Source organism: Mustela putorius, unplaced genomic scaffold (assembly GCF_011764305.1).
Source record: "Mustela putorius furo isolate JIRA1106 unplaced genomic scaffold, ASM1176430v1.1 tig00003983_pilon_pilon_pilon, whole genome shotgun sequence".
NCBI classification, from domain to species: domain Eukaryota; kingdom Metazoa; phylum Chordata; class Mammalia; order Carnivora; family Mustelidae; genus Mustela; species Mustela putorius.
Window position 1 is genome coordinate 10229048 of NW_025422123.1, and position 13547 is coordinate 10242594.

The window sequence follows — 13547 nt, forward strand, 5'->3', positions numbered from 1 at the left end:
CTCAGCCTTTTATGCTCCGGAAGCAGACAAGTTAGGCATAAAATGTCAAGTTGTGGCTAGGGCCGAGACATACATGACAATTATAAAAAAGCAAATGCAAGAAAGTCAGCCAATTCATTTCAGTGTGACATTAGAATCACTGGTTTCCTGTCATATTTTTACTTCATCTTATCTGAACCCTAGAATCTACATCAGAAGTCCTATCCATCACATTGCTACATTACACAGCTAAAGCAGCTGTGTTCCCTCTCTTACTGTGTCTCTGTCAAATGAATAAATAAAATCTTTTTTTAAAAAATAAATAAATAAAAAGAGAATAGAGAGAAGTAGCACTGGTTCCTTACCAGTTTTCATAGAGGGTGGAGAAGAAACGCTGCATCCTTTCCAAGACCGTTTTGTAGACAGGAGAGTCATTCAGTTCCAAGAGAGGTTGAGGTAAGCCTACAGGGAAAGATGGGTCATGAACATGCTCTTCTGCTGCCAAGGATCTTAACCTGCCGACACCCTACCACAGGCAGATGTGGTGTGGGGGTGACAACTGCCGTAAACACAAAGCAGCTCGCCATGTCTTCTACCAAATGGAGGGGTTATGAGCTTCCTTCGAGGTGACTGCAATGTTGTTTTTGGCAAGGAAAGGGGGAAACTTTTTCAGTGATCCTGACTTCAGACTAGACCTGGGCACTCCAACTTTAGCCTGGGACTTGTACCAAAACACAGGATGACAGCTCAAAATGATCTCTTCATAAAGCACTGGGGATACCCACCTGCCCTGCTTTTTAAGTTGTGGAACCTTTCAAGCAACACTTCAGGCAAAAGCCCAACATGTAAGGCAAATCATAATGAAACTCATTATAGTATGAACGAGATCTCGAAGATCCAAAAGAGCCAAATTTCTCATCAGAGGCAGTTTTTAATTTCAAGTCTTGCGCACGGCTGGAAGCTGACAGAGGGAACTGTTTGTCCATTCTAGTATGTTTTGGGCGACCATCTATTTCTATAGGAGGAATTCCTGGCTTTATTTGAATAACTGAATGGCAGGTTGGGGGAGTGGGAATGGGTGGTGAAGCAATACCTATTTTTTATAGAAATTACATTCTTGATATCCTATATTTTATAGAAATTACATTTCTTGATATTACTTTCTGTAATGAGGACCTTTAGTGCAGTGATGCCAAAGAAAAAGGCCCAGGACCATGTAGGCTGAGACACACAGACACGAGCTCCAGAAAGGCCAATTAACACCCTTCTTTTCATGAATGTCACAGCCGAGGAATGCTCACTGGCCTGCTTACTGACAGCCAGGCCCAGGCCCAGGTTACTGCTGGGAATGGAGAGACCCTGTGGGGGCTGTGATGGTGAGCCAGCACAAAGCTTAAGAGACAAGGGTTAGGCAACTCTGGACGTCCCTGGCTCGTCCACTGCCTCGCTCTGTGTGTTCCAGCTGCACTGAGTCACCACTCTCTACTTCCTGGATACACCAGGCTCTTTCCTGCATGCTGCAGCATCTTATACCTGCCATTCAGTTTGCCCAGAAGGCTCAACATCTCTTGTCCAACCTGAGAAGCTCCTTCCTACTTATCCTTCAAGTCTCCACTAGGAGGCAGTCCTCCAACTATTCTCCAACATGGGTGAGGTTTCCCAATAAACACATGGCCGCTTCCCTTCCCAGCACACATCACACGATTGCAGTTACTTACTAAGGTGAAAAATGAGTTACAGCAACACTTGAATCAAGGTAACAACTGGGAGACATGGTTTAGAATCTATTCCTTTAAAATTTTTAATAACATATATAACAGCTAATTAAAGCTATTTTAGTTTAACTGCTTTTAAGATTCATTTATCTAAAAGCTTAACTGATTTATCACTTTTTTTTCATATGTGAAAGCAGGAAAAGTCTGCCAATAGCCTTCAGGTCAAAGAACCCTGGTTTATTTATAAGCTAAAGGCTCTGACACACACCTCTACCTGGAAGGGTTAACAGTGCAGAGGGGGTGACAGAGGAGAGCAACTGCCTCTACAGACCAAAGATAATGATGTCAATGCACTTGTTCTTGGAGACCCTGTAGGAACTCCACAGAGAAATAGGCAGTTGAGGTAGTGCCAGGCAAAGAGGAGGGGATGGTGACACAGGCATGCCAAAGCTGCTGGAGGGTCCATCAGAGGTAAGGTAAACTTCAAGAAAAGAAAAAATGGACCGATTTCTTACCTAAAATCGCAGACTTCTCCGCTTCAAGCATATCCAGAGCCTTTGTGAAAGGCTCTGCCATCTTGGCCAGCATTTCTGGTGCATATAAAGTATTGTGAGTTCTGCAAGAAACAAGGACACTATGTGAACTTTTCCTAGTTGGCCTGCAGAAGGAAAGAAAGGATTTCATCCTGTAACTCAGTGATACTACACATCCACATAGAATTTAAATGTTTCCCTGGCACCAGGAATAGACTATTTGGCTGTATAGTATTCAACACCTAAAAGCAATCAAGACGAGAAGCAAATCCTGAGACAGCTGGATGCTATCACTATCTAAAGCCAGAAAGGTAAATTCTTTTTTTAAAAGACTTATTTTAAAGAGAGGGAGAACTGCCTTCTTAGCGCTGCAGGCAGTGCATCAGTCTCATAAAGAGAGGCAGAGCCTGTGCACACCACGTGTGTTGAGTGGGGCGAGGGACAGAAGGAGAGGGAGAGAGAGAATCCCAAGCAGACTCCACACCCAACACAGAGCCCAATGCAGAGCTCAATCCCACAACCCTGAGGATCATGACCTGAGAGGAAGCCAAGAATCAGATGCTCAACTGCTCGACCGACTGAGCCCCAAGGCACCCTGGGACAGAAATTCTTTCAAACCTGATGTAATGCCTGGGCACGCTCAGTTTGCAGACTGACGGGGAGACAGGAGATGTTGTTAGAGGCCCTGTGCTTTCACAGGCTGGAACACAGAGCAGGTAATGAAATGACCCCATGTTCAGATGTCTGGCTTTCATTCTAAGAGCCTGGACCATACAATGCTCTGACAGTTGCTTCTGCCTGCTGGAAGGACTGTCACAGCTCCCAACAGAAGACCAAAATGCCTTACCTGAGCAGTCATTGGCTGTGGAGGACTAAGCAGCAATGACTGCAGACCTGAGCTAGTGCCATCCACAGCTGTCAGCCCTTTTCACCCATAGCAATGGCACCACCAACAATCCACAGGCAGAGCGTGTAACCACCTATCTTTCTTTTAAAAGGTAATTATAATGAGATTTCAAACGTAGAGAAAGTTACAAAATATAAGAGAAAAAACTAGCAGGGTTAAATATTAAAGATGCACACTGAACAGGACACCTGGGTGTCTCCGTCGTGAAGCATCTGCCTTCGGCTAAGGTCATGATCCCAGGGTCCTGGGATCGACCCCTGCATTGGGCTCTCTGCTCAGTGGGGAGCCTGCTTCTCCCTCCCCCACTCACCCTGTTTATGTTCCCTCTCTTGCGGTATCTGTCAAATAAACAAATAAAATCTTAAAAAAAAAATGCACACCAAATAGATTTTAGACCATGCTTTTTTAAATTAAAAAAAATACTCAACACTGTTTATTAAATCTAACCATGTACACTCAGTACAATCATTTTAACTTTAAGGATGCCACTTAATTCGTTCTAGTTTATCTCCCCACCTCCCTGAGCGCTAATAAGTTTGTCTCCTCTTCTAGCAATAAGCTTTTCTGCAGAGTTCTTGTGTACATGTGTTGAGTTTCTCTATGGCGGACAAGCACGTTGAATTGCTGGATACTGATGGTTTGCAAGTCACGTGCTGCAAACGTCTTCTCCTGGTCCGCGGCCTGGCTTGCTTATACTGATATTTCCAATAGGCTTTATGACCTCCCGTTTTTTCCATTGTGGTAAAATACATATAACATAAAATTTATCACTTTTAAGTGTATAGTTCAGTGGCACTAAATACACTCAGACTGTTATGCAACCATCACCACTATCCATCCCCTATTTTTTGTCTTATAAAACTGAAACTCTGACCTAATAAACAGTATCTCCTCATTCTTCCCTCTCCTGGCTCCCGGCAACCACCATTATACTTTCTGACTTTGGGATTTTGACCATATTCAGCACCTTATGCAAGTAGAATCCTACAGGATTTGTCCTTCTGTGACCAGCTTCTGTCATTTAGCACAATGTCCTCAAGGTTCATTCTTGTTGTACCATATTGAAGAACTGCCTCCCTTTTAAAGGCTGAAAGATATTCTATTGGATGTATGTATCACATTCATCCACTGGTGGACGCTTGGGTTGCTTTCACTTTTTTTGTTAACGATTTTATTTTAAGTAATCTCTACACCCAACATGGGGCTCCAACTTACAACCCTGAGATCAAGAGTCTCATGATCTTCCAACGGAGCCAGCCAAGCAGCTTCCATGTTTTAGCTAGTATAAATAATGCTCCTTTATGAATTTGAGTGTATAAATAAGTCTCTGAGACGCTGTTTTCATTTCATTTCCTTTTTTTTTTTTTAAGATTTTATTTATTTGTCAGAGAGAGGGAGAGAGAGCAAGCACAGGCAGACAGAATGGAAGGCAGAGGCAGAGGGAGAAGCAGGCTCCCTGCCAAGCAAGGAGCCCGATGTGGGACTCGATTCCAGGACCCTGGGATCATGACCTGAGCTGAAGGCAGCTGCTTAACCAACTGAGCCACCCAGGCATCCCAACCCTGTTTTCATTTCTTTTGAGAACCCAGAACTGGAATTGCTGGATCTTATGATATTATTTTTATTTTTTTGAGGAACAGTTCAAATGTTTTTTTGCAGCAGTCCCATTTTATATTCCCCCAACAGTGCACTCCCATGATTCTTATTAGTAACTGCTTAGAGTGACCCACATATTCTTTAGGCTGTTACCTTCTCTTCAATCTTTTTTTCCTATTCCTCAGCTTCATTAATTTCATTATCCTATTTTTTTTTTGAAGATTTTATTTATTTGACAGAGACAGACACAGCGAGAGAGGGAACACAAGCAGGGGAAGAGGGAGAGGGACAAGCAGGCTTCCCATTGAGCAGGGAGCCTCATGCAGGGCTCGATCCCAGGACCCGGGGATCATGACCTGAGCCAAAGGCAGATGCTTAACTGATTGAGCCACCCAGGCGCCCCTCAACTTTTAATATGTAAAACTTGAAGGAAGCTTCCAAGCAGGGAATGACTGGGGCCAAGGGCAGGTCACACCCTCTGTCCCCTCCCCCCACCCAACCTCCCCACTGCCATTAAGTAGGAACAGTTACATAACTAGCAGTTCATCTCCATTTCTCCCTTCCTCCAGCTTCTGGGAGCACCAATTTACTGTCTCTATAGATTTATCCATTGATAAGTAGATAAATTTATCTACTGATATTTCACACAAATGGAATTATAAATCAGAATTATAAATGAAATTATATAATACATGGCCTTCTGAGTCTGGTGTCTTTCACTCAGCGTAATAGTTTTAAGGTTCTTCTACATTACAGCACATTAATAATCCTTCCTTCCTTCCTGTGGCTGGATATCTGCATCTCCACGGATTGGCTACTGTGATATAGTGCTGGGAGAACATTACTCAGCAAGTATTTGTTTGTGTACCTGTTGGCAACTCTTTAGGGTATATATGCATGAGTGGAAATGACAGGTCGTGTGATAATTCTATATTTAAAGTTCTGAAAAATAAACCACTTCCTTTTTTTCCATAGTAGCTAAACCATTTTATGTTGCTCACCAGCAATGCACAAGGGTTCTAGTTTCTCCTCATCATTGCCAAAATGTATAATTCTGGGGTAGGGGGGTATGATGAGGCACAGAGAGAGAGGGACTCATAAGCAGGCTGCATGGAGCCCGACACAGGGCTCAATCTCACAACCCTGAAATCATGACCAGAGCTGAAATCAAGAGTCAGGTGCTTAACTGAATGAGCCACCCAGGTGCCTCATAATTTTGTTTCTTTTTTCAAGATTACTTATTTATTTAAGAGAGAGAGCAGAGCAAGTGAGAACATGAGTGGTGGGGAGGGACAGACTTGGGAGAAGGAGAAGCAGGCTCCCTGCTCAGGAGGAAACCTGATACTGGGCTCGATCCCAGTATCTGATCATGACCTGAGCCAAAAGCAGACACTTAACTGACTGAGCCACCCAGGTGCCCCATAATTTTGTTTCTAAAATAATTATTATTCCTATTTATTTCAACCATTTTGTTGGGTGTGAAGTGGTATCTCATGGTTCTGATTTGCACTTCCCTAATTAGACCTCTAATGATGATGAGCATCTTTTTTGGTGAGTCTGGGGGGATTTTCATTTATGAATGGAGATAGTTTACTTCTTTTCCAATTTGGATACCTTTATTTCTTTTTCTTGCCTTAATTCTCCATCTGCGACTGCCAGTACACAATGTCAAATGGCAGTGGAACTGGGCATCCGTATTCTGTTCCTGATGGTAGGAGGAAACCACTCCATCTTTAATCACTGAGTAAGAGATAAGCTATGGATTTTTCATAAGAATCATTTTTCATGTCAAACAAGTTCCCTTCTACTCACAGCCTGCTGAGTGTTTTTATCACCAAGAGGTGTTAAATTTAGGGGCGCCTGGGTGGCTCAGTGGGTTAAAGCCTCTGCCTTTGGCTCAGGTCATGATCCCAGAGTCCTGGGATCGAGCCCCATGTCGGGCTCTCTGCTCTGCAGGGAGCCTGCTTCCTCCTCTCTCTCTGCCTACTTGTGATCTCTGTCAGTCAAATAAATAAATAAAATCTTAAAAAAAAAAAAAAAGAGGTGTTAAATTTAGATTTTGTCAAATGCTTTTTTGTGTCAATTAAGATGATCATGTAGATTTTTTCCCTTGTTCTATTAATATGGTGTATTACACTAGTTTATTTTTATATGTTGGAGTACTCTTATACCCGTCGGCTAAACTGCACTTGTATCTGTGTATAATCTCTCAATCATGTTGCTGGGAGTCACTTTGCTCCTATTTTGTGAAGCCAGCCAAAACTCTGCTGTAGCCTTTATCTACTGCTGTGCAGAGCCCAAGAATTGGTAAAAGGTGCCACTTACTTTGAAAAGCTGCAATTTGGTTTCTACTGTAAGTCTTTCTCAGTGGTTTAGAAAGATGACTACTACTATGAAATGATCTCTGAAAAAATCAGTTCTTACTGAGAAGAAATTCAGTTTTGAGTATGACTGGGAGCAGACAAGCTGTTTTTTTATCCTTTAATTAAGTGTGGCTGTGGGGGCACCTGGGTGGCTCAGAGGGTTAAGCCTCTGCCTTCGGTTCAGGTCATGGTCCCAGGGTCCTGGGATCGAGCCCCGCATCAGGCTCTCTGCTCTGTGGGGAATCTGCTTCCTCCCCTCTCTCTCTCTCTCTCCCTGCCTCTCCACCTACTTGAGATCTCTGTCAAAAAAAAAAAAAATTAAGTGTGGCTATGACCTCAAGATGTAATTTAAAAAAGATATTATTAATGCATCCTTGGTCAAACATCCCTGACACTACAACAGAATCTTGTATTCCTTATGGTCTCCCCTCCTCCTGCTCAAGATGATGATGGTCCCATGGGGCTACATCTCTAACTCAGTAGAAGTGGCACGAGGACTCAAGAGTATATATCGCTTCGGTATCTCTGATTTCCTGTCAGTGCTCACAGCAGGGACATCTACAATTCCTCGTAATGTTTAGGCTCCTGAAGTATCACCTTTCCTGACTCACTTGCAAGGCAGGGTTCTGTGCTTCCACATTAAGAGAAAACTAGTTACTCCTCAGCAAAGAAAAACAACCAGGTAACAAAAGTTTTAAGTTTTGTATGATCTGTACCTATGTGAAATCTTCTCAGTACTACCTGAGGAGTATAGTCACTATGCTAAACAAGAGATCACATAATAAAGATTTTGAGAAAATGTATAGAAGATATACAGATATAATGTAACAAACTTCAAGTTAACAGAAAAGCTGTTATCATTCTAAAAAGATGAAGATGACAATGCACCTTTTGAGAACCCGAGTTCTGCTCCCCACATCTGTCCTCCATCTGACCCACTAGGAACAACATTATTTAACAGAAATATAATGAAAGCCACATGAGCCAATTAAAATTTTCTAGCCAGGAGCACCTGGGTGGCTCAGTAAGTTAAGCAACTGCCTTCGGCTCCGGTCATGATCCCAGGGTCCTGGGACAGAGCCCTTACATTGCGCTCCCTGCTCATCAGGAAGTCTGCTTCTCCCTCTGCTCCTCCCCCTGCTCCTGCACACGCGCATATGCATGCATTTGCACGCTCTCTCGAATAAGTAAAATCTTTTAAGAAATAAATAAAACAAAATTTTCTAGTCAGCCAAGCTTAGAAAGCAAAAAGAAACAGGTCATATTAATTCTACTTAACCCAATGCACACAAAACAAACAAACATCATTTCAACATCAATATAAAAAAATTAACAAGATATTTTATATTCCTTTTTTGTACCAAGTTTTTGGAATCTGGTGTATTTTACACTTACAGCCTATCTAATTTCAAACCAGTCACATTTCAAGTGCTCGACAGCCAGCCCCACATGGCACTGTTACCAGACTATGTGACAAGGAGTTAAAACTCACAGCTCCAATACCCAACCGGTGGGAATGCCAATTAGTACATCACTTTAGAAAACTATTTGGTTCTATCTACAAAATAGAAAATATGCGTACCTTATGAACCAGGAATTCTACTCTTCATGTAGGATTCTATTCCAACCCAACAGAAATTATGTATGCCCCAAAAAACATTTACAAGAATGCTAACAGCAGCACGACTGCGCTATTTTTAACAATAAAATGCTGGAAACTACCAAAAAGCCCACCAATTCTAAATGAATAAGCAAGTGACAGAATAATTACAAAATAGACTACCATGCCAGCAATGTGAAAGAGTGAACCACAAGGACACACAGGAACTCAGACAACTGTCACAAATTACTGAGCAAGAGAAGCCAGACACAAAGGCATGCATGCTTCTGACTCCATTTATGAAAACTCAGAAAACCAGGCAATATGTGGGAAGGTCAGAATACTGGTTCCCCTGAAGGACAGGTACTGACTTGAGGTGTTTGCTAGGTTGCTTGTGGACCTGCGTGCTGATCGCAGGAGCGAGTTTCCCTTGTGAAAGTCTAGCTATATGCAATCATAATTCCTGTCCTTTCCTTACATCTGTTTGTGCCCTTACACTTCAAGATAAAACTCATTACAAAAACAAGACAAAACTCTAATAGCTCCAGATGCACACTATTCAAAGAATCAAACTCCATAACTGTGGTGAACGTTTTTTCAAAATACCTTCTGACTGCCTCCGGGATTTTCCAAAACACTAAATTCTTAGAAAAGTATCAAGATGACAACCATTCTATTCTTGTGGTCTCGCCCAATCAGGAATGAACTTTCTTTCCAGGCCTGGGCTCCCACCACATGGACTCTGGCTATAAGCCTAAAAAGACAGAATGTTGCTAACTGACTCCATCACTTTTACTTTTCTCTAAGCTACAAAAGAAGCTTCTGGTTTTAAAAACACCAATATGGAAGCAAACCTTTCCTTGACTAGATATTTTACTATGCTCTCAATATGCAAGCCATACTTCTTTACTGAAATGTCTTTCTTCCTTTTGAAATGAGAACAAAAGAAAGCCTTTTTCTATAGACAGATCCCCAGTGACCACTCTTTCAGACACTCCAGCTCTCCTATTTGGTCAACCTTAACTTAAACCCTTGGATTCTTAAGCTGATGATCTACAGAGTCTGCTTCTAGCACTGTGTCCCAGAGACATGAGTCATTTGGTTTGCCCAGTTGAGATACTGCTCTTCCACCCTGGGTAAGAGGCCAAAAACCAATGGAACAGAGTTCTAGCCTGTAACTGAGAAATACTATGTGAGAGAGAAAAGAATCACGGGGCGTCTGGGTGGTATAGCCGATTAAGTGTCTGCCGTCGGCTCAGGTCAGGAACCCAGGGTCCTGGGATGAGGTCTCGAGTTCAGCTCCTTACTCGGCATGGAGGCTGCTTCTCCCTCTCCTTCTGCCCCTCACCCTGCTCATGCACTCTCTCTCAAAATAAATGAATAAAATCTTAAAAAAAAAAATGATATAAAAAAGAATCACTCTGCTTTGGCCACTAAGAACTGAATTCTAGCCATAGCCTACTTTTCTCTGTAGTATATCCCTGAATCATCAAGCATACTCATGTAACCAACAAGTAGAGGCCTGGCCCACTTCCACTTGAATACATTATCTCATGTGATTTCTAACAGTGACTCTGAACCTTTAATGAAAGCACCTGGAGAGCTTGTGAAAACACATGGGGTGGGGTCTCGATTCTGCATTTCAAACAAGCTTCTTCAGGGATTGATGCTGCGCTGGTCTAAGGAGGCTTTGAGAATTAAAGACCTAGGAAACAGGTGGAACATGCATCATGCCTTCCTTGGGCATGATCATGCATGTTTGGTCCATTTGAGGGCAGAGTCATTATTGATAAATTCAGGTGAGCTCATCTGAATACCACTCAGAAGCACCATTAAGAAAGCAAATGTCCTGGGGCACCAGGGTGGCTCAGTGGGTTAAGCCCCTGTCTTCAGCTCAGGTCATGATCTCAGGGTCCTGGGACTGAGCCCCACATTGGGCTCTCTGCTGAGCAGGGAGCCTGTTTCCCCATCTTTCTCTGCCTGCCTCTCTGCCTACTTGTGATCTCTGCCTGCCGAATAAATAAATAAAATCTTAAAAAAAAAAAAAAAAAGAAAGAAAGAAAGCAACTGTCCTGCTCCCAGCAAACAACTCCTTCAGTGGCAAAAATTTGAACAAATAAAACCTCAAATAAAAAGTAGAGACAAAGGGCACCTGGGTGGCTCAGCCGTTAAGTGTCTGCCTTCGGCTCAGGTCATGATCCCAAGGTCCTGGGATTGAGCCCCACATCTGGCTCCCTGCTCAGCGGGAAGCCTGCTTCTCCCTCTCCCACTCCCCCTGCTTGTGTTCCCTCTCTCTCTTTCTCTCAGTCAAATAAATAAATAAAATCTTTAAAAAAAAAAAAAAGTAGGTACAAAGTATAAGGAAGTAGGAGAGGAGCATAGAGAAGAGGCTCCAAATGAGAAAAGCCATTTTGGGATCAGCCGCCATGTGTTCACTTAGAACGCAAGACTCAGGCAAGTGAGGGCTAGTGATATTTAAAAAAAAGAGAGAGATCCTGTCGAGAAAAAAACAAGAACTATTCCCTCATTTACTAACCACCTTGATCTGAAGAAACAGAAACAGATTACACTTTAGAGATTCTTAAGGTAAAAAAATTAAACAACAGAAAAACCATTATTGCAACTCACCTTATAAGTGCAAGCAAATTGTCAAGAAGTTTCAGAATCTGTTCTGTGCAGGGGTTACGGAAGATTGGATTTCCACTGGGTGTATACCCCACGATGAATCCCCCAGCTTTGGCCTCTTCTAGGTCAGTGGGCCAGCAAGTTCGTTTCACAACACCCAGAATGCTATATACACAAAAGCTCATCTACAGAAAAACACAAAACAAATTGCTGACCCAATTCCCCATCACACCTTCAGTCTTTGGAGCTATTTAGGGATCCTTAAAGCCAAAATAATGACTTCGAAGAAAAGACCATCTGCTCTGCTGTGGGAACTAACTCAAGAACTCAAGACTAGGGGTGCCTGGGTGGCTCAGTTAAGCGTTTGCTTTCGGCTCAGGTCATGATCCCAGGGTCCTGGAATCTAGCCCCGCATTGGTCTCCCTGCTCGGCGGCAGGAAGTCTGCTTCTCCCTCTGCCCCTCCCACTCTCTCTCTCCCTCTTCTGTCAAATAAAAAAAAAAAATCTAAAAAAAAAAAAAATTCAAGACTAAAGAAAAGAAAGGAGGAACTTAGGGAAGTGAAGACTTCCAGATTTCTCACGCATGTAGAAGAAACAGAGATCTGTAAAAGACTCTACAAATGGTGGAGTCTCTAGTTCTACCAGTGGCCTCTGCAGCTTCCCATTCCCAGGAGCGGCTTACTCACTCGTGCGCGGTTTAGACCACAGGGATCCTCTGGGCCTGGGTCACAGCTCTTCCGATCGGCGCCCACGTAGGCAATAAAAGCATCAACATCTGACAGTACTCTGAAAGTTGGAATGGGAAAGACAAGTCATAACATGACTTCAAGGACAGATGGTTTCTTCCACAAAAGCTAATAAACTGTGATTATTTGGCCTCTTCTAGGTCAGTGGGCCAGCAAGTTCGTTTCACAACACCCAGAATGCTATATACACAAAAGCTCATCTACAGAAAAACACAAAACAAATTGCTGACCCAATTCCCCATCACACCTTAGAGCACTTGCTACAGTGAGAGGAATTTAATCATTGTCAGCTGTTATTTGAAGGTTGAAATTCCTCTTCCCACTTCTGAGTGTCATTAGCAAAAAGGACGCAGGCTTGAGAATGCTATATGGGCACAATGAGTGTCTGTCCGTGTGGCCCCTCCTGGCTGTTCTTGAGTGTCTACGTGGGCTGGCACCGCACTCTGCAGACACCGCAGGTACTCTGTGGCCTCCCGACCGTACTACCCATCTCTTCTCATTTCTTCCCTCTCCCTACACCTCCGAACTCAAGGTGATATTTTCAGCAACCCGCATAAAAGACTTCTGGAAAACTCAGATGTCGCTGATGAGCCATCACCCCTTGAGATCCTTACACGGGCACCCTAGGCACAGCTCTTTAAATACAGGATGGGTGCTCCAGTGTGGTGAGGGTCTAGGGCAAAGGCTCTCCTCTACCTGTGCATGTCTTCAGAAAGCCAGATGCTGGCCACTGGTGCCATCAGCTCCTCTAGGAACACCTTCTGACGCTCGTAGCTCTTGAATTGGTTGCTAATGAGAACCAGGGCTTCCATGAGGGCACACTTCTCCATTTGTGTCAAGAGTAACTCATTGGAGAGGAGTTGCTTCACATGGTTATAAAGCATGTCAAAATTGGGCTGCAGATTACAAAGAAAAAAACCCAAAGGTGGTGAAGGTCTGATTTTTAAGGAGAGGTGGGTCACTCAAGGAAGGCGGAGAGGCATTCCTAGGAAGGTCAGGCCTATAAGACTGTCACTTCAGTAATTTAGTTATAATGTCCTTCTTTTGCCTGAACAAGCCAGGCAATGTAAGCAGAAAGTGGTTCTTGTCTTGGGTATTTGTGCTTTCCCAAAAAGTACTGTGAAAACTATAGGTCTTTTTTTCTATTTCAATTTTATAGTATATTCATAGACAAAGATTAGCTTGTTTATGTTAGGGAGATACATAACTGATGTGTATTCAGAGAAGAAATTTTTGATTAATTTCTAATCTGGAATAGTGCTAAATTTCCTATAGAAACCCTCCGAAAAAGGTTGGGATTTGCATCTGGCTTCTCTCAAGATAAGGCACACCATTTGGCAGTAAACAACATCACACAGAAAAGATGTGTACGTTGACAGGAAAAACTTGGTCATCTATATGGGCAAGAATACTCATCCTGAGGGAATATATTTGCATTTTTAATTACACCACTAAGCAGGAGAGGAAGAAGACACCAACTCAA

At 42.9% G+C, this 13547-nt stretch overlaps 1 protein-coding gene across 2 annotated transcripts in view; it reads right to left on the reverse strand.

Moving 5' to 3' along the window:
- The window catches only part of XPO5 (exportin 5), a 46778-nt gene that overhangs the window by 7459 nt on the left and 25772 nt on the right, over positions 1 to 13547 (reverse strand). For both annotated transcript variants that reach the window (XM_045071095.1, XM_045071094.1), the window contains 5 exons: positions 12761 to 12960; positions 12005 to 12104; positions 11322 to 11503; positions 2210 to 2310; positions 345 to 441 (listed from right to left, as the gene is read on the reverse strand). In XM_045071095.1, coding sequence (XP_044927030.1) covers positions 345 to 441; positions 2210 to 2310; positions 11322 to 11503; positions 12005 to 12104; positions 12761 to 12960 — 680 coding nt within the window. The remainder of the gene's footprint in view (positions 1 to 344; positions 442 to 2209; positions 2311 to 11321; positions 11504 to 12004; positions 12105 to 12760; positions 12961 to 13547) is intronic.